Source organism: Convolutriloba macropyga, chromosome 1, assembly GCF_964194025.1.
Source record: "Convolutriloba macropyga chromosome 1, txConMacr16.3, whole genome shotgun sequence".
In the NCBI taxonomy this organism is placed as follows: domain Eukaryota; kingdom Metazoa; phylum Xenacoelomorpha; order Acoela; family Convolutidae; genus Convolutriloba; species Convolutriloba macropyga.
The window spans coordinates 44,189,626-44,209,645 of record NC_134468.1 but is presented as its reverse complement, the minus strand read 5'-3'; the positions used below and the strand labels follow the sequence as shown (position 1 = coordinate 44,209,645).

Sequence of the window (20,020 nt, the reverse complement as noted above, 5' to 3'; positions counted from 1 at the left end):
ACATCAAGGTCAAAAATAAAGAAAGAAATAGAGCAACAGCTCTGTATGAATGCGTGTGTTTTTGTTGCAAATCTATTGTTCCGTTACACCAATAACACTAACGATAATCGATATGCTGACAGGGCGCTAGTGGTTTGACAGCTGTGGGTCTATTTGCTTATAGCTAAAGAAAATAAAGACTCATGAGAGGATCTCATTGCTGGACTCCTATTTCCTTAAGAACACATTTGCCAAACATAGCATGAAATTGTGAAAGGGTTAACGCTGCCACCAAGCGGTTCGTGGCTTGCTCAACACAATTCTTTCAACTGAATTGAAAGCATTATTGTTATCAGTTTGCCGATTTTGGTGTTATTCTCAAAGTAGTTTTGGGTGCTTTTATTCTTCTGTGATCCCCCATTTCTTCGTTCTATGTCTAAATGTTTAAAGGAGATCTACTTAGCAACTTCTAGAGTAGCTTCCTGCGCTACGCAATATAGTGGCGTAATTCTTGTCCTACTGCTAATAGTGGGCACCTTCTGTCGTCTTTGTAAGTGATGTAAGCGATGCAACAAAAAGCTGGAGCAGCAAACATGATAAGCACAGCCCTGCTGACCAATTTCATTTGATTCGTCACACCGACTGATCTGGGACTGCAAAACTCACAGAAAGCAAAAAGGTGTTTACGGTTTTACTAAGAATGTCCAGCAGTTGTAAAATTTGGAGAGGAACTGACTATGAGAAAAGACAGTTGCCTGATCGAGTTGGTATACCATGTAGTCACTATTTCTAGACAATGAATCCGATAATGTTGGTTGCATTTTTGCAATTCCTTCCAACTTTCTCGGCATTGCCACATCGGATAACAGAATTTGTATAGAAAAAAATTTTTTTTAGACTTTAAAACCGACTTCTTTGATATTTTAGGAGCCACTACTTTAATTCTATTACACGAAGATTTTGAGTGAAAGCTATTCGTAAATTACTTATCCGATTCTCGCCGCATTCCAGTTCACCTGGGCCCTTCAGCATTTTACCTCTATTTTGCTTTCTAATTGCTTGGTTGACAAAAAACGCGAAATAATTTTTACAGGAAGGTTACAAGCCAGATTATAGCAGGTTTGAAATGCATTTCAAAACTGCTGTAATCTAGCTCGTAACCTTCCTATAAAAATTATAAACATAATGTTGCTCTATGAAGTGAGATTTCCTCTGAGAAAAACTAAAATTATTCATCTATTGAAACTCGGATTGTTCAGTTTTTAAAAAATTTAGACTAGGTGTGGCGCCCCCAACAGCAACCACTCTTTCTTCACCTTCTTGGGAGATCAAGGGTTGGAAAAGGTGAAGAACACGTCACAGGTTATTGACGACAGCTGGGAGAACGAGGTCACTATTGATAAACCCTACAGTGAGAGCACCTTTAAATTCTACAAAGACATAGAGGCAGTTGGGGAGGTGCAATCGGTGAGTACCGCATGTTATCATGCAACCTTTCATTTCCCTCATATTTGACGCAACTCCAGAATGAATCCCGAAAAGTTGACTTACCACACGCGGAGTTTTGATTGATGTCGTTCACATTTTGAACAATGTTGAACAATTTGTATGCTAATAGGTTTTCAAAAATAGATCAAACTATTTTTTACGAATTTACGCTGGTTAAATAAAATTTGCATATTTGAAAAGCAGAAAAATAGCGATAAAGTTTAATCACTGCTTTTTAATGTCGAGGAGTCGAAGTATTTTCACTAACTGAGGAATGTTTTTCAAGTGCCGAGTTATAAATAAGGGTCTCTGAGTTTAAATGTTTTTTGTAAGGAAAAGCGTGAGGAGAGTAGTTTAATGATGTTTAGAGGACATTTCTGTCTGTTTCGTTGGTTTATAAGCTCTATTTCAGTTTAGAGTTTTTAACTGCCGTGTTAACAATTTGTCAGATACACTGGTCCAATTGGTCTCCGTGGGCAATATTTTCGACATTGTACAGCAATGAAAATTCGGTATATCGAGCAATTTAAGAGAAGTTATTGGAATACATGTCATTCGAATAGAACAGCTGCAACTGCAGATCTAACATGAAAAAAAAGAGAGCGTGTTAGCTAAAACCTTGTGCCCTGAACATTGATTTGGGGATTAATTGAGTAAAATTTTGTGTTTCTTCTTTTGACTCAAAATACAGAATCCTTAGGATATCAGTAAGGATGAGTTCTATAAGATAGAAAAGCTTTTGAAATTATTTAGCTGAATGACTTTGTTGGAATTTATAACTGTTAATTGCCCAGTCCTTGGAATTTCTAATTCATGCATGCTAACCAGTACGCTTGCTGTATATCTCTTAGCCAATGTTCAGGTGATTAATTTTTGTTCCGACCCACTTTAGGGGGGACTATATACTCAAATGGGTTTTTTGTTCAGTCAATTTTGGCCGATCGATATATTCATTGTAGAGTTCTGTGAGTGGTATCATTCGAAAGCCCATCCAGCGTAGAATATGGAATAAAAAGGATTTCTTTGATTTTCGGTTTTTTCAGGGAGTTAACGAGGTTTGAAGTTTTGTGGATAATAGACGGATTTCGTTGCGCAAATGTTCGCTACTTATTTTAAAAAATCGTTCTTTCATCGAATTGCAAGAAATAAGCTTCCTTAGTCAACTATGCTTAAATTCGTTGGCAGTGAACACCTAAAAAAATGCGGACACATCTTGCTGCAGTTCAAGAATCGGCTAATCTACCTCTCCGTTCTCTTTAAAAATTTTCCGATTTTGAAATTCCGCTGGTTTTTAGCTAATATATCTCGATACCTACACGAATAGCATAATTTTTTTGCTGTATGAAATTTTTTTATCAATTTATTCATACCCATTATATTGGGATTTATTGTCTGTTCTTAATGAGCGAAGAGTAATAGCGAGTCTAGTTTTGGTCTGATCGTATAATTTCTATTTTTTGTTTATTATAGAACAGAACAGTTCATATCAATGCTGACTTTTGACAGGTCCTGGCTTCATGAACAATTGCCAGTAAATGTTTTTAAACTTTTTGTCGAGAGCCTTTTGTCGTTTTGACTTTTGAACTCATTTGTTTTTTAACTCAAAATAAGCAAGGGATTATGGAGCTTTGTCAATATTTTTCACTTATTTCTTGGTCAAATTACAGCTTAATTTCATCAAAGACAGACCTAATCATCGAAATAATTCAATTTTAAGCTCTTAGGCGGCTTTACGCTTGAAGTAGATGTTTTCTGGCTTCAAAAGTACTAGTTTGAAAACAAAATTTTACTTTTGGACATATGCCCCTTTTTTCGGTTTTTCGATTTTTTTCTTTTTTGATATTTGTCTGTATTTAACGTCATTTTTTGACGTGTGACATTTTCTGATAAAAGGTCTCAAGAATTTCATTTGAAAGATTATTTGGACCTTTTGCAATAATTTTTAAATTTTATTGCTGATCGTTTTAATGACTTTGAAAATAATTTTTTAAAAAACGTTTTTTTACCTTGCACCTTTTTTGCTTTTTTAAATCTATTTGTACCTAGTATAAAAAATTACAGGTCATATTTCACTTAGCTGGCAATAAAATAAGCCAAAATTTAACAAATCCAATGGTTTAAGTGACTTCAATATGGTTTTAATGGCTTTCAAAAAAATTGTAATGAGTTTTCTTGTTTTTGCCCGTATTTGACGTTCTTTTTTTTTAAACATAGTGCATATTCTGATAAAAAAATCCCAATGGTTTCATTTAGGGAATAAATGGAGCTATTTTTCTTTTAATGTGTAGCTAATCTTTTTCATGACCTTCAAATTAATTGCTATCGAAAAATACTAAGCGTTGTTTTTAAGTTTGTTCTTTTCCTGTCTACTTGTTATCTAATCTCATTAATGAGTGGTCACATTTTTTGTTGACGTTCTTAAAACGCCAACTGAACATTTTGTCTTCTTAGGGAATAGATTAACCTTTTAATGGATTGGACACCGTTTTCTCGCAGAATTGATTTGAGTTTTTGTTTTTTTTTGTGTTTTGTGTTTTTTGCAGTTGTATCTGACTGAAGAGTGACAACAAATTCTAACAATCGTAGGCAGTTATTAATGATTATTGTACAAAGGTATTCAATGATTTCAGTTAATATCTACGTGTTTTCATTACTTTGGAACCAATTGCTTTAAAAAATTGAGCTTAATTTTTGACTTTAGCCGTTGTTTGTCTACTTGTTACCGAGTGTCATTAAAGACTAGTTCCAATTCTTTTCTAGTGAAAAAGAATGTACTAGTTTTTTGTTTAGTTTAGGTTTTATCTGCTGGTATTTGAACTTCGTTATTAAGTTTTTCTACAGATAGACATCGAGTTTTGGATGTTATTAATGTTTGTTTTTATTTGATTTTGCTGTCCGTTGTGTCTTGTAGTCCTAATAATGGTGAAACTCCTAGGCTTTCTAAAGCGGCATTTTGTTAGTACACCGAGAGATTTGAGTTGGACGTTTTTTTTTTTTAAATTCTTATACTAGTTATCTTCGAAAAATACTTGATTTTTTAAAAGTTCTCTATTGCATTCTCATTTCGTAGACAAATAGGCCGAAATGTAGATGAGTGGGGCCGGAACATTTTGTGCAAATACACATTACCTAGCCTCCTTGTTGTCACTTTGTGTGGATAGAGACAGCTTGAAAATACATATCATGCAACAATAATGCGTCAGCATTCTTCGGAATAATTTTTTTACATCATGCACTAATAATTATTTTTTATCCCTTTCTGGGAGAACGAGTTACTTGATCCAAGTGAAAACTGATCCGTATGAATGAATGCCAAACAAAACATGCATAATTAATCTTTAAACTGATTTTCGCAGATAAGTTCTAAGATTTCGAAACCGCCTGAAGATTTTTGCTTCCCATCATCTGTCGCACAAATCTATAAAATCTGATTGAGTTTTATAGACAGAAACGTGAGATGTCACTAAAAGGTAATAGATGGAGTATGCTAAATTTATACTACAAATTACTATCGAAGTGTCACTTGATCCATTAAAACTCAAGGTAATATCCGAAATAAGTTTGGGCATTATCCTGAGGAAAAATGTCTTTAAATGGTATATATTTGCTTTTCTATATGCGGCCAATTTTTTTGAACCTTAACTCATCAGCGAACAACAATGTTTAAAGTAAACTAAGTTTCCTGTCCCAACTACCAGAGTGAATTTGCTATGCAAATTTATACCCGGAGTTGTTGTTGTAAAGCTAATATACATATGCTTTGTTTATTTGATCATTATAATATCAACTAGAAATTGTATAAAAGCCTCAGAGTGTGAAAAGACCAACTATTAACAAGCTGTAACTAAAGCATCTTTTTTTTCTCTTAGTTGATTGAAACTAAAGATTTTCCTTTTCTTTGCACTTTATAATTGTCGGCCCTAGCTTTCCAAATTCCTTGAGCGCTCCCGTCTCATTCAGCCTCTCATCCTGAAAGTAGGATAATTTTACCATAAAACAGGCTATTAGATGGTGACAGGAAAGGCAACAGTTATGTTCCGAATAAAATTTTACTAAGAAACTTTGATCCTTGTTATGTTTGAAAAATTTCTTGAAAAGTTGTATTTTTAAACGGACTTCAAGAAATAGAATTCTCAATAGATGTTATTGCTTTTGGTAATCCACATAAATTAGAGACGTCAGCAGAAAGTCATTTTGTTTTCGTAGAGGAACAACAACTTATTATTATTTTCCTCGGCCTTACTATTGCAAAAAGAGAAGTAATTGCAACTAGTTCTTTTGATAACCTGAAAGGCCTTGTGTAAGCAATTAGATGGATAAGGAGTAGCTCATTTTGACATGACAAAACAATATTTGATTTTCCTAATCAGTATTTAAATCTTTTGTAAACTACAGTTGTTCTTATCACATTTACAACTCCAAATGTGAGACTTCAGTTCTAAGAGAAAACCTCAGAGGCAGAAAATGAGCAATTGACTTTCAAATGAGAGTGGAAATCAGTGGAAAAGAAACAACAGTAGATTAAAGAAGTAATAAGTCAATTTCAAGGCCTAAAAACAGAGCTGAGGTGAAGTAAAATTGATTAAAATCAGTTAAACCATCGGTGTTATTTATCTCTATTTTATCTAGTGACATTCTTGTGCTGTATAATAAAAGTTGGGGACGCCTTGGACACCCAAATCACAGTAAAGCCATACTCTGGAACAGAAGGGGTGGACTTCAACGAATTTGATAACCTTTTTCGAGGATTTGTAGCGGTCTGAGGAATAAACGCACAACAGTCCAACTTGTTACAACTGCAGACCCGTGACGCAGCCCTCAGAATATCTCAAACCTTGACACCTGCGACGCAAGTCAACTTTGACTACTGTTCCACTGCTTTAAGAGACCAATCCCTAACCGAGGTTTTGTAAGAAGTCCCAGTTTTAAAGCTCGAAAGCCAAGCCTTGGACCCAAAGACAGACACACCAGTGAACTTCCCCTTAAATCTGCAAACGAAAGCCTCACGAGCTTATCCTGAGCCAAATCTGCCAGCTGTAGCTCGCTTAAGTATAACAGGACTTGATCCAACACATACCACCGCTGAACAAACAAGATTTGACAGGAAACGGCAGCAAGAGATGCACGACTCCAAGATGCGGAAGATTTAAAGAACGAGCAAATTAAAAGAATATTCGTAAAAACAATGACCCGATGGCTCCGATCAAAAATCATAGGACAACTGGTCAACACACCGGTCCATAATTTATGCACGTTCGCACGAAGACAAATGGCTAAGCGAGTAATGTGTCGAAAAGAAGATTACCCGAATGAAAATGAAGTAAATGAAACAGTTAGTGAAAACTTTGCTAGCGCTCCCAGCAAAATAAACGCAACAGTAAATTGAGTAAAGGCTCCAAAATTCAACTAACAAATCGGATAGCCAACAAACTAATTCTTCAAGCAGTCAGTTAACACATTCTATCTAACTTTTACAAACTCGAGCATCATACCAATCGCAAGCGTTCGCACAATACAGACCCCTGTACCAGGGCTACCGACGATTCAATCGATCGCCGTGGCACAATAGGGGACGATTTAATAACACATCCACAAATTTCCGCCCTAGATGTTTACAGGACATTAATCGCCCATACGGACAAAACTACTCACGAAACCAGATGACAAGTTTCAGTGCTCGTACTCCCAACGAGCGGTATATACCAGTTACTTAATCTTTTAATATATTTTGCTATAAATGTGGCTACCCAAACCAGAGGGCAAGCCGTGTAACCGAAGCGGTCCAACACCTGAGAGAGGAACTTTCTTTCCTTTAATCAATAAAAAAACTAAATGAGCCACTAATTCGCCAAAAACCCAAAAAATCAGTATATTACCTCATAAAATAATCAACTAAATGTACTTGAACCTAATAATATAAACCCAAAATCAGCCCAAACATTATCGTATGTGAAATTAATGTCTTCACCACTAATATCTCGTACAGGCCTTATAGATACAGGAGCGTGCGCAAACGTCATTTCCGAAAGTCAAAGCGCTGATCTTGGAACAGACCCTAACGTAAATATCCAACAAAGTAATAGAAAACTGAAGTGGCCCAAAGTCAAACTAGCCGGAGGTCAACTAACGCAGGTAAATCATGACGTCGAAATTAATTCAAATTGTTGCATAAAACCTTTAAAGAAAAATTCCTGGTACTTAAAACTGCAAATTCAATAGTACTACGAAATCCATTCTTTGTAAAGCATGACCTTCGCATTCGACCAGCAAAAAACTTATCGCAAGTTGATGATTTTTCAATAGCAAATAACGGAGTAAAGCCTCAAATGGAGCCAGAACGAGTCGTCAGGTTCAAGAAAAAATCCAACTCCAGAACTTGTGAAGAACCGGAAACTTCCTCAATTGCAGAGCCGAATTTACGATGAAATCTTAAAATTCCAACAAATGGACAGAATTGACCCTATCAATAACCCAATAAACAGATATAGAAGCGTTTCTTTCTAAATTCCCTAGGCAAGACTCGCATAAAATCGAGAAAAAATGGAAGAGCTGTTTTTGCATTTTCACGATATATTCTCAAAGCATATATTCAATGTTGGTTACGACACAGAAGTGAAAATCAAGTTAAACCACGAGCAGGATCTGCCTTTATGTGCACATGGCCCTGCCACCCTTATCCACTTAAGAGACGACGAGCTACATGTGGAGCTTGCCTTAATGCCTTATTACGGAATAATTACCCCACTCTCCCAGTCATTATATAGTAGCCTATTATTCGCCCAATGAAAATCATCTGGCAAACTAAGAATGTTAATAGACCTTAGACGAATAAATCATCGCATAGAGAACAACTACAAAAACTCTAACTTCCCAATTTAAAATACGACAGATGCACGATTTTTTTTTGGAAAGACAATGTTTACTAAACTTGACTGCTCAGTAAACCACTGCGTTCAGATGACTGATGACAACTCAGTGCAATTGCTGGCTTTCAACTTTTCGTCGCGCACCTACGCCTACAAATGTCTAACCCATGGACTTAGCAACTCCGTGACAGGGTTTAGCTCCTTCATTCGGCACTACTTGGACTCGTGCATATCAGCAAACCTCTGTACACAGTTCATGGTGGACATAGGTTGTGCAGTCGAAACATTGGATGAATTAATACCGACACTGCGACAAATATTCACATGCGTTCGGAAATCAGCCTTAAGGCTTTTGTCAGGTAAATGCTCAATCGCCACACTATACCTGCAGTTTCTTGGAACACTAATAACGCCAAAATGAATTTCACACGAAAAAGAGAAAATACAAAAATTGCTGAAACAAGTTAGGATGCCTCGAACTTTAAAGTATATCAGACAACTACTTGGGTTCACAAAATTTTTTTCGGAATTTTGTCCCCAATCTTGGCATTACTCAGCCCGCTTTCTATATTGAACTAATACAGGAACCTTATGAGATCCTGGAAAACTGAAAGCAGATCTGTTATCATCAACTTAAACGACACTACGATTGCCGAAACCTGATCTGAAGTATGCCCTACTAGGTGATGCAAGTACCTATGGCGCCGGATTTGTCCTAATAATTAAAGATTACCTAGAAAAAGGCGAAAAAAGTTAGACAGTTTACGCTCCAGTCCCATTTAGATCATATTTATTCAACAAAAGCGAACTCAATTTCTCTATCTTTTACAAAGATTCTTGGGACACTATGCACTAGACAACTTATCTTTTTTGTGGTGTTCGCATCACCCAGTGCTTAATTTAAACGACAAAAGTTTAGTGTAGTTTTTCCAATCGAAAGAAATCCCGCCAATATTGGGGAACTATCTGGATAGAGTATTATCTTTCAACCTGCTGATTGCCCACATCCCAAGGAAAGCAAACTATGCCGTTTTTCTCTCCCGAATTCAAACTGACAAAAATGCGTTCCCTACACTTAAATTGAAAGACAAAATACCCATAAGGGAGATTGAAATCGACACAAAAGCATTGTCTCCAGATTTGGAAACAAACAATTTCTACCTGAAATAACAACAACCAGTGCTGAATTGACATCAGAACTTATTATACAACTAGCGCAAATAAATACCGTATTTGGAATAACAAATTTATACCATATAAGGACATTTTTCCACAGGATAATACCCAAATTTATTTAGGGCATGTAATACCCTAAATAAATATGGGTAAAATTTTTCTGTGGAAAAGTGTCTTTTTATGGTATATAATTGTCATTCTACCTACGGTCTTTGTTTGTTTTAAACTTTTACTAATCAACAAACCTCAAAGTTTAAGGTAAACTACATTTCCTGTCCCAATTACCAGAGTGTTTTTGCTATGCAAATTTATACCCGGAGTTGTTGTTGTAAAGTAGTTTTGTAAAGCTAATTTACATATGCTTTGTTTATTTGATCATTATAATATCAACTAGAAATTGTATAAAAGCCTCAGAGTGTGAAAAGGCGAACGATTAACAAGCTGTAACCAAATCATCTTTTTTTCTTAGTTGATTGAAACTATTGATCTTCCTTTTCTTTGCACTTTATAACTGTCGGCCCTAGCATTCCGAATTCATTGACTGCTCCCATCTCATAAGCATCTCTTGTCCTGAAATGTTTTCTTTTTACCGAGAAACGGGCTATTATACCCAATGAAGATAAATAAAATTGAACAGAATTGGCTACTTACTTCCAAATATTTTTGATACAAAAAAATCCAAAGGAAGAAGAAGTTGGGAAAGCTTCTTGTCGTCGTTTAGACCTTTTAATGTTAAGGTAAACGTAACTTCGAAAGTAAAAGGCAACGATTTCAATTCTCAATATCAAAAATCGTAGATTGAAGTATGATTCCTCGCATCCAAACACCGACAAAAGACAAAGGTTTTCCGAAAAATTGGGAGTACCTCTAAATTTTCTATTATTGTAGTTTTTGATGTTTATCAGCTACTGTACAATTGTTAAACTTTAAAAATACTGTACATACAGTTATATATGGAAATAGATTAGACTCAAAAATTTGAAGCAATTTCGTTAAAGGTGATTGAATTTGTCCAATTTCACTCATTTTTGGGTTAAAATATTTTACAAACCATTATCTACTCCCAGAAAATCTTTTTGAGTGAATAAAAGTTTCGTTAATGCTAAAGGGACAATTCGAACAAAATATTTCAACTACTTAGACGGTTGACATCAAGAAAGCCCAAATTAAAAATAGCCAAAGTTTTAATAATTATAAATGATTAATTTAATAAGCCAATAAATTTTAACTCCTGAAATGACACCAAATTTTTCGATTAATTATAGATTTCAGAAATGAAGTTAACTAGCGAAATAAATCTGACTCTATGAAATAATTAAAATCTACTGTAATTATCACGGGCCACGACCACGCCTGAGCCGCTTATGGAATTGATATGGAACTATCACATTTGAAGATCAGATCAATTTACCCAAGCAAACTCTTCGTATTAACTAACTAACAATTTTGGGTAATTAAATGCTGACTGTTTCCGACTTCATTTGGATCAGGTCAGGTAGCGGCGTCTACTCTTTGAGGCAGAACCATTTAGGCGAAAACACTTTTTTTCAAATCACTGGGTTTTCGTTATAAAATCTGAATTTGTATTAAGCGAATTATTTGGCGAGTGTTACAGAACTATCGATAACTTTTGAGTGTTAATTAAAGATAGTGTAATTTTGGAAATAAAAAAGCTCAATTTTTTCGTTTGGCGCATTTATTGTCAACGGAATAGATGCACAACATTTGTATGCCATTCATTGCTTTATGGAGCTCATCAAGTTCTTACCGTTTTTGTGTCGATTAAACGAAAAATTTGAGTTTCCTGTGACGTCTCTGAAATCAGAGTATCTTTCTGCCTTTAAAATGAAAAATTTTTTATTCCTGCTCTTGCAAAAGTTATCGAAAACAGGCAGCGCTACTCAATTAGTTGCTCATAAGATACTGAAATGCTTATCTCTTTAATAATTTGACTCTCATAATTGATAACGTGTTTTCAGAGTTTTTACAAGTTCTATCAAACTTGGAAGCTGAGCTCTGGCTTTGGACTGAGGGCGTCTATGTCATATGTTGTCTCGGCTGTTGCTGCGGTCATGGCCCTGTTGCACTTTGCTTCCCACTAGGCATGCTGAATGGAAAGGATGAAATAACCAACCAGGGTTCCATCCACTACATTACTATTCTACACCTCAGACTGATTGAAGTGATATTTACATGCAAATAAAGTGTTGCTCATCTCACTGTAACAAACTTGACATTAAAAAAGCAAATTCATTTCTCAGTTTTGTTCTCCCTGATATCCCCTCACAACCGTATTGGTGATGGCTAATTTGAGATTCTGTTACAATTGCGTATCATATGTTAGGTTATCGGAGTCCTTTTTCAGCGCACTTTTTGCAAAATTTTTTGCAAGTTTTCTCGGTTTTTGTTGTTTTAGTGAAAATTTAGTGGTGTGGTCACGGAAAAACTTTAGTGATGTTTAAAAGGGGGAGAATGAAACACCTACGTCTATTCTTTCATCCTAAATTACAACAGACCTTAGAAATGTTTGCATGACAAGTTTAACTTCAACGTACACTTACAGTTTGTCTGCTCTTTGTTTCTTATCCCGAAGCTTCAAATCTGAATAATGAAGTGTTCATTTGAAGTACATTAATCGGATAATTTTTGATTATTTTAAAATACTTGCTTGATGTAATTGATCAAACCATTGAATCATTGTGATATAATGACTATTTTTTATATCGGACAATGTACTCGTTACTTTCTCGTTGTGAAGCAATGATGGATCCAACAAATAGTGCTGTGAATTATAGTTCCTAGAGTCACAGTTTTGCTGCTTTTGGGAACAACAGTATTGTATATGTAACTACCCCGAACACATAGGAGGGATTGAATTTTAGAAGATAAATTTAGCATAAAATGATTCAATTTGAATTTTTTTGAAAAGATTAGGTACCTTAACTCAAGTAAAATTGACCTTAAAAGTCAGAAATCGTCTATCCCATGTGCTGGGGGAAGTCATATATGCATTACTAACAACCATACCTTATGATAATCAAAGCTTTTGCATCATGCTGATAACGTTTTTTATAACACACCTTTAGAGTGAACTAATAATTTATTTTTTTACATGTCACTAAAATGTTACCAAAAATTCATCTAAGAGCCAAATTTATTCTCTCTAAGACATGGCAATCATCGTACATGATTTTTGCTAGTGGTATTAGCAATCTTTGATGCTAGATTTTGACTTGGTAACGTAGTGAAATTTCTGCCTCGCTTTTGTACGATTGCTTAACGTATGTGAGTTATGATAATTGTAATTGGGTGTCTTTTCAACATTCTTGTGAATTAACTGAAATAATTGTCTAACAGCCTTTTATTAAATACTGCGAAGTGATAAGAAGGCTGATACTCATCTCCACTACTGGTTTTCACTACCCGAAGTTTTTTTTCCGTGAATTAGCATGTACAAAATTGACCTGGGCAAAACATTTAGTTCAAATGAGAATTCGATATAATTGCTCAAGCTTAAAAAGAATTTTTATCCATTAAATATCTACTTGACTTTTAGAAAAAAAATGAGATTCTGAAATCAAATTCTATCCACTTTAAAAGTCACACAAAAGAATTGACTGACGACTTCAGTAACAGTTTTATTACGGTTACGGCTACAGATGACCCCACATACATGATGTTTACTACTTATTCACAAGAGACTTCCAGATTACAATGAATTGCTAGGTTGCACAAGTGGGTAAAACATAAAACCCGCAATGTTAACAAATTATAATGAATCAAGACTCATCGATCAATCAAAACAAGTAAACCAAGCTTGTGATTTAACACATGCAAAAACAGAAAAACCTCTTAAAAAAACTCCGTGTTCTTCGAAAACTACAGGTGCTGAAAAGATCAAAAACCAATCACAACTTGTGGATGAAATGTACACTACCACTTTTTGGGAATTGTAGACCAATTTGGCGAAGGAAGCAACAAAAACGCAAAAAATGACAAAATGATTCTGAATACTTTTAAGGAGTTGAAGAAAATATAGAAAAAAGATATACAAAAGCCGAAAGCATTTTTTTTTCACAAATTCATGTTTGAAAGCAGCAAACTTTCCTCTGAATGAACAAAGCGGCGAAATGGCAGAAAACATCGAGAAATATGATTTACAATTGAAAGCAAGATCCAAAAAATAAATTTTGATGTTCATAAATAAAGTTGTGCATGATTTTACTGAAATTAGGATTAAAAAAAACCTGGAGGAAAGAATTGTATTTGAAAAGCTACATCAAAATTTTAATTAGATCTGTTTCTACTGGGAGTGAAACTGCTTTTCTGAGACGAAAAAAAAACAATTGCGGCAGAAGATACCAATTCTCAATTTTTAATTAACATAAAAAACCAAAAACAGAAAACCGTTGACTGAAAATCAAAATCTTCAACGATGCTGAATTTTGTTTCATTATAAATCAAAGTAGACTCGTCAATAATGAGAAAAAACTGCCTGTCGATAAAAAAAACGAAAATGCAAATATTAAAAATCAAAGCAACGAACCGTTTAATCAGCTCTCCTTAGAAGTTTCATTAGAGCGGATCTGTCAGCTATAGGATCAAATTATAAGAAAAAATCAGAAAATCTCGATCAATCTAAAGTATTCATAAATTGAAGTTGTGAAAATAAAACACCAACTTTATTAGCGATCGGCAGCAAAATAATTCGAGTAGAGAACAAAGAAATTTAATTTACTGCAAGTGAGAATAACCTAATTAAAAACTGGTAATTTAATCAAGTATTGTATATGTGATTACGCTGAGCACAGCGAAGGATTGTATTTCAGAAGAGATAATTAGCCTAACATGACTATATTTACAAACTACTATAAATCCTGTACAAAAAACGAAAGAACTCAAAACTTGCCTGTCCTATGTGCTAGTCATGTATACAATAATACGCACCATACTTTACAATAATCAAAGCTTTTCCATCATGCTCCTAACATTTTAAAAATAATTCTATACAGTGAACTAAAATTTATGATTTCAATTGTTACTAAAATGTTAAAGAAAATTCATGTAAGAACCATATATATTCTCTTTAGCACATGGCAATCACGGTAGACGATTTTTGCTAACGCTGTTAACAAACTTTAGTGCAAGATTTTGAGCGGCAACAGTGTTAAAATTCTTTTTTTTCTTTTGTACGACAGCTTAACCTGTATGCGAGTTATGATAATTGTAATTGTTTTTTTTCAAAATTCTTACGAGCTAGCTGGAAAAATAGTTTATTAGCCTTTAAAAACAATGCTGCAATGTGATAAGCTGGTCGTTATCCATCTTGACCTGTCTTTCACTACCTGAAGTTGTTATAGGGAACTAGCATGATGAGAGTTGACATGGGCAAATCATTTTGCTCGAAAGAGTTCAATGTAATACAATAGCTCGAGCCGGAATGAAATATTTTAATTTAGTAAATATCGAAATTTACGTTAAAAATAGACAAGATTCTGAGGTCGAATTGTATGCCGTTTAAATTAAAACCACTCAAAAAACATGATTGAAAACTTCATTAACAACTCTATTACGCTAACGGCAAAAAATGACCCTTCATGCTAGAAACAACAGAAGCACATCTGAAAAATTCGCTGTTTGTCGAAAACTACAGGTGCTGAAAATATAAGAAACCAATGACAAAATGTTAATGAAATGCACACTACGCGTTATTGGGAATCGTAGTCCAGTTTTGCTTTAAAAGCAAAAAAACACATAAAACTACAACGAAAATTTGAAAAATTTTGTCCCTTTGATGATAAATGAACAAGAGATAAACCAAAGCCGCAAACAATTTTGTACAAATTCACAAATTCATGTTTGAAAGCAGCAAACTTTCCTCTGAATGAAGAAAGCGGCGAAATAGCAGAAAACATCGAGAAATATGATTTACAATTGAAAGCAAGATCCAAAAAATAAATTTTGATGTTCATAAATAAATAAAGTTGTGCATGATTTTACTGAAATTAGGATTAAAAAGAACCTGGAGGAAGGAATTGTATTTGAAAAGCTACATCAAAATTTTAATTAGATCTGTTTCTACTGGGAAGGAAACTGCTTTTCTGAGACAAAAAAAAACAATTGCGGCAGAAGATACCAATTCTCAATTTTTAATTAACATAAAAAACCAAAAACAAAAAACCGTTGACTGAAAATCAAAATCTTCAACGAGGCTGAATTTTGTTTCATTATAAATCAAAGTAGACTCGTCAATAATGAGAAAAAACTGCCTGTTGATAAAAAAAACGAAAATGCAAATATTAAAAATCAAAGCAACGAACCGTTTAATCAGCTCTCCTTAGAAGTTTCATTAGAGCGGATCTGTCAGCTATAGGATCAAATTATAAGAAAACAAATCAGAAAATCTCGATCAATCTAAAATATTCATAAATTGAAGTTGTGAAAATAAAACACCAACTTTATTAGCGATCGGCATCAAAATAATTCGAGTAGAGAACAAAAAAATTTAATTTACCGCAAGTGAGAATAACCTAATTAAAAACTGGTAATTTAATTAAGTATTGTATATGTGACTACGCTGAGCACAGCGAAGGACTGTATTTCAGAAGAGATAATTAGCCTAACATGACTATATTTACAAACTACTATAAATTCTGTACAATAAACGAAAGAACTCAAAACTTGTCTGTCCTATGTGCTAGTCATGTATACAATAATACGCACCATACTTTACAATAATCAAAGCTTTTCCATCATGCTCATAACATTTTAAAAATAATTCTATAGAGTGAACTAAAATTTATGATTTCAATTGTTACTAAAATGTTAAAGAAAATTCATGTAAGAACCAAATATATTCTCTTTAGCACATGGCAATCACGGTAGACGATTTTTGCTAACGCTGTTAGCAAACATTAGTGCAAGATTTTGAGCGGCAACAGTGTCAAAAATTCTTCTTTTCTTTTGTACGACAGCTTAACCTGTATGCGAGTTGAGTTATGATAATTGTAATTGTTGTTTTTTTCAAAATTCTTACGAGCTAGCTGGAAAAATAGTTTATTAGCCTTTAAAAACAATGCTGCTTGACCTGTCTTTCACTACCTGAAGTTGTTATAGGGAACTAGCATGATGAGAGTTGACATGGGCAAATCATCTTGCTCGAAAGAGTTCAATGTAATACAATAGCTGCAGCCGGAATGAAATATTTTAATTTAGTAAATATCGAAATTTACGTTAAAAATAGACAAGATTCTGAGGTCGAATTGTATACCGTTTAAATTAAAACCACTCAAAAAACATGATTGAAAACTTCATTAACAACTCTATTACGCTAACGGCAAAAAATGACCCTTCATGCTAGAAACAACAGAAGCACATCTGAAAAATTCGCTGTTTGTCGAAAACTACAGGTGCTGAAAATATAAGAAACCAATGACAAAATGTTAATGAAATGCACACTACGCGTTATTGGGAATCGTAGTCCAGTTTTGCTTTAAAAGCAAAAAAACACATAAAACTACAACGAAAATTTGAAAAATTTTGTCCCTTTGATGATAAATGAACAAGAGATAAACCAAAGCCGCAAACAATTTTGTACAAATTCACAAATTCATGTTTGAAAGCAGCAAACTTTCCTCTGAATGAAGAAAGCGGCGAAATAGCAGAAAACATCGAGAAATATGATTTACAATTGAAAGCAAGATCCAAAAAATAAATTTTGATGTTCATAAATAAATAAAGTTGTGCATGATTTTACTGAAATTAGGATTAAAAAGAACCTGGAGGAAGGAATTGTATTTGAAAAGCTACATCAAAATTTTAATTAGATCTGTTTCTACTGGGAAGGAAACTGCTTTTCTGAGACAAAAAAAACAATTGCGGCAGAAGATACCAATTCTCAATTTTTAATTAACATAAAAAACCAAAAACACAAAACCGTTGACTGAAAATCAAAATCTTGTTTGTTTCATTCTAAATCAAAGTAGACTCGTCAATAATGAGAAAAAACTGCCTGTCGATAAAAAAAACAAAAATGCAAATATTAAAAATCAAAGCAACGAACCGTTTAATCAGCTCTCCTTAGAAGTTTCATTAGAGTGGATCTGTCAGCTATAGGATCAAATTATAAGAAAAAAAAACAGAAAATCTCGATCAATCTAAAATATTCATAAATTGAAGTTGTGAAAATAAAACACCAACTTTATTAGCGATCGGCATCAAAATAATTCGAGTAGAGAACAAAGAAATATAATTTACTGCGAGTGAGAATAACCTAATTAAAAACTGGTAATTTAATCAAGTATTGTATATGCGATTACGCTGAGCACAGCGAAGGACTGTATTTCAGAAGAGATAATTAGCCTAACATGACTATATTTACAAACTACTATAAATCCTGTACATTAAACGAAAGAACTCAAAACTTGTCTGTCCTATGTGCTAGTCATGTATACAATAATACGCACCATACTTTACAATAATCAAAGCTTTTCCATCATGCTCCTAACATTTTAAAAATAATTCTATACAGTGAACTAAAATTTATGATTTCAATTGTTACTAAAATGTTAAAGAAAATTCATGTAAGAACCAAATATATTCTCTTTAGCACATGGCAATCACGGTAGACGATTTTTGTTAACGCTGTTAGCAAACTTTAGTGCAAGATTTTGAGCGGCAACAGTGTTAAATTTCTTTTTTTTTCTTTTGTACGACAGCTTAACCTGTATGCGAGTTATGATAATTGTAATTGTTTTTTTTTTTTCAAAATTCTTAAGAGCTAGCTGGAAAAATAGTTTATTAGCCTTTAAAAACAATGGTGCAATGTGACAAGCTGGTCGTTATCCATCTTGACCTGTCTTTCACTACCTGAAGTTGTTATAGGGAACTAGCATGATGAGAGTTGACATGGGCAAATCATTTTGCTCGAAAGAGTTTTAATGTAATACAATAGCTCGAGCCGGAATGAAATATTTTAATTTAGTAAATATCGAAATTTACGTTAGAAATAGACAAGATTCTGAGGTCGAATTGCATGCCATTTAAATTAAAACCACTCAAAAAACATGATTGAAAACTTCATTAACAACTCTATTACGCTAACTGCAATAAATGACACTTCATGCTTGAAACAAAGAAGCACATCTGAAAAATTCGCTGTTTGTCGAAAACTACAGGTGCTGAAAATATAAGAAACCAATGACAAAATGTTGATGAAATGCACACTACGCCTTATTGGGAATCTTAGTCTAGTTTTGCTTTAAAAGCAAAAAAACACATAAAACAACCACGTGATTTTGAAAAAATTTTGTCCCTTTGATGATAAATGAACAAGAGATAAACCAAAGCCGTAAACAAATTTTTACAAATTCACAAATTCATGTTTGAAAGCAGCAAACTTTCCTCTGAATGAACAAAGCGGCGAAATGGCAGAAAACATCGAGAAATATGATTTACAATTGAAAGCAAGATCCAAAAAATAAATTTTGATGTTCATAAATAAATAAAGTTGTGCAGGATTTTACTGAAATTAGGATTAAAAATAACCTGGAGGAAAGAATTGTATTTGAAAAGCTACATCAAAATTTTAATTAGATCTGTTCCTACTGGGAGTGAAACTGCTTTTCTGAGGCAAAAAAAAAAACAATTGCGGCAGAAGATACCAATTCTCAATTTTTAATAAACATAAAAAACCAAAAACAAAAAACCGTTGACTGAAAATCAAAAACTTCAACGGTGCTGAATTTTGTTTCATTATAAATCAAAGTAGACTCGTCAATAATGAGAAAAAACTGCCTGTCGATAAAAAAAAACGAAAATGCAAATATTAAAAATCAAAGCAACGAACCGTTTAATCAGCTCTCCTTAGAAGTTTCCTTAGAGCGGATCTGTCAGCTATAGGATCAAATTATAAGAAAAAATCAGAAAATCTCGATCAATCTAAAATATTCATAAATTGAAGTTGTGAAAATAAAACACCAACTTTATTAGCGATCGGCATCAAAGTAATTCGAGTAGAGAACAAAAAAAATTAATTTACTGCAAGTGAGAATAACCTAATTAAAAACTGGTAATTTAATTAAGTATTGTATGTGTGACTACGCTGAGCACAGCGAAGGACTGTATTTCAGAAGAGATAATTAGCCTAACATGACTATATTTACAAACTACTATAAATCCTGTACAATAAACGAAAGAACTCAAAACTTGTCTGTCCTATGTGCTAGTCATGTATACAATAATACGCACCATACTTTACAATAATCAAAGCTTTTCCATCATGCTCATAACATTTTAAAAATAATTCTATAGAGTGAACTAAAATTTATGATTTCAATTGTTACTAAAATGTTAAAGAAAATTCATGTAAGAACCAAATATATTCTCTTTAGCACATGGCAATCACGGTAGACGATTTTTGCTAACGCTGTTAGCAAACATTAGTGCAAGATTTTGAGCGGCAACAGTGTTAAAATTCTTCTTTTCTTTTGTACGACAGCTTAACCTGTATG

At 33.7% G+C, this 20,020-nt stretch overlaps 1 protein-coding gene across 4 annotated transcripts in view; it reads left to right on the top strand.

Moving 5' to 3' along the window:
- The window catches only part of LOC142339379 (uncharacterized), a 105,375-nt gene that overhangs the window by 50,746 nt on the left and 34,609 nt on the right, over window positions 1-20,020 (top strand). For 3 of the 4 annotated variants that reach the window (XM_075389391.1, XM_075389398.1, XM_075389407.1), the window contains 2 exons: window positions 1,255-1,446; window positions 11,489-12,863. In XM_075389391.1, coding sequence (XP_075245506.1) covers window positions 1,255-1,446; window positions 11,489-11,611 — 315 coding nt within the window. In that variant the 3' untranslated portion in view covers window positions 11,612-12,863. Of the gene's footprint in view, window positions 1-1,254; window positions 1,447-11,488; window positions 12,864-20,020 lie in introns of those variants that run through there. The other variant, XM_075389415.1, reaches the window with a different exon arrangement.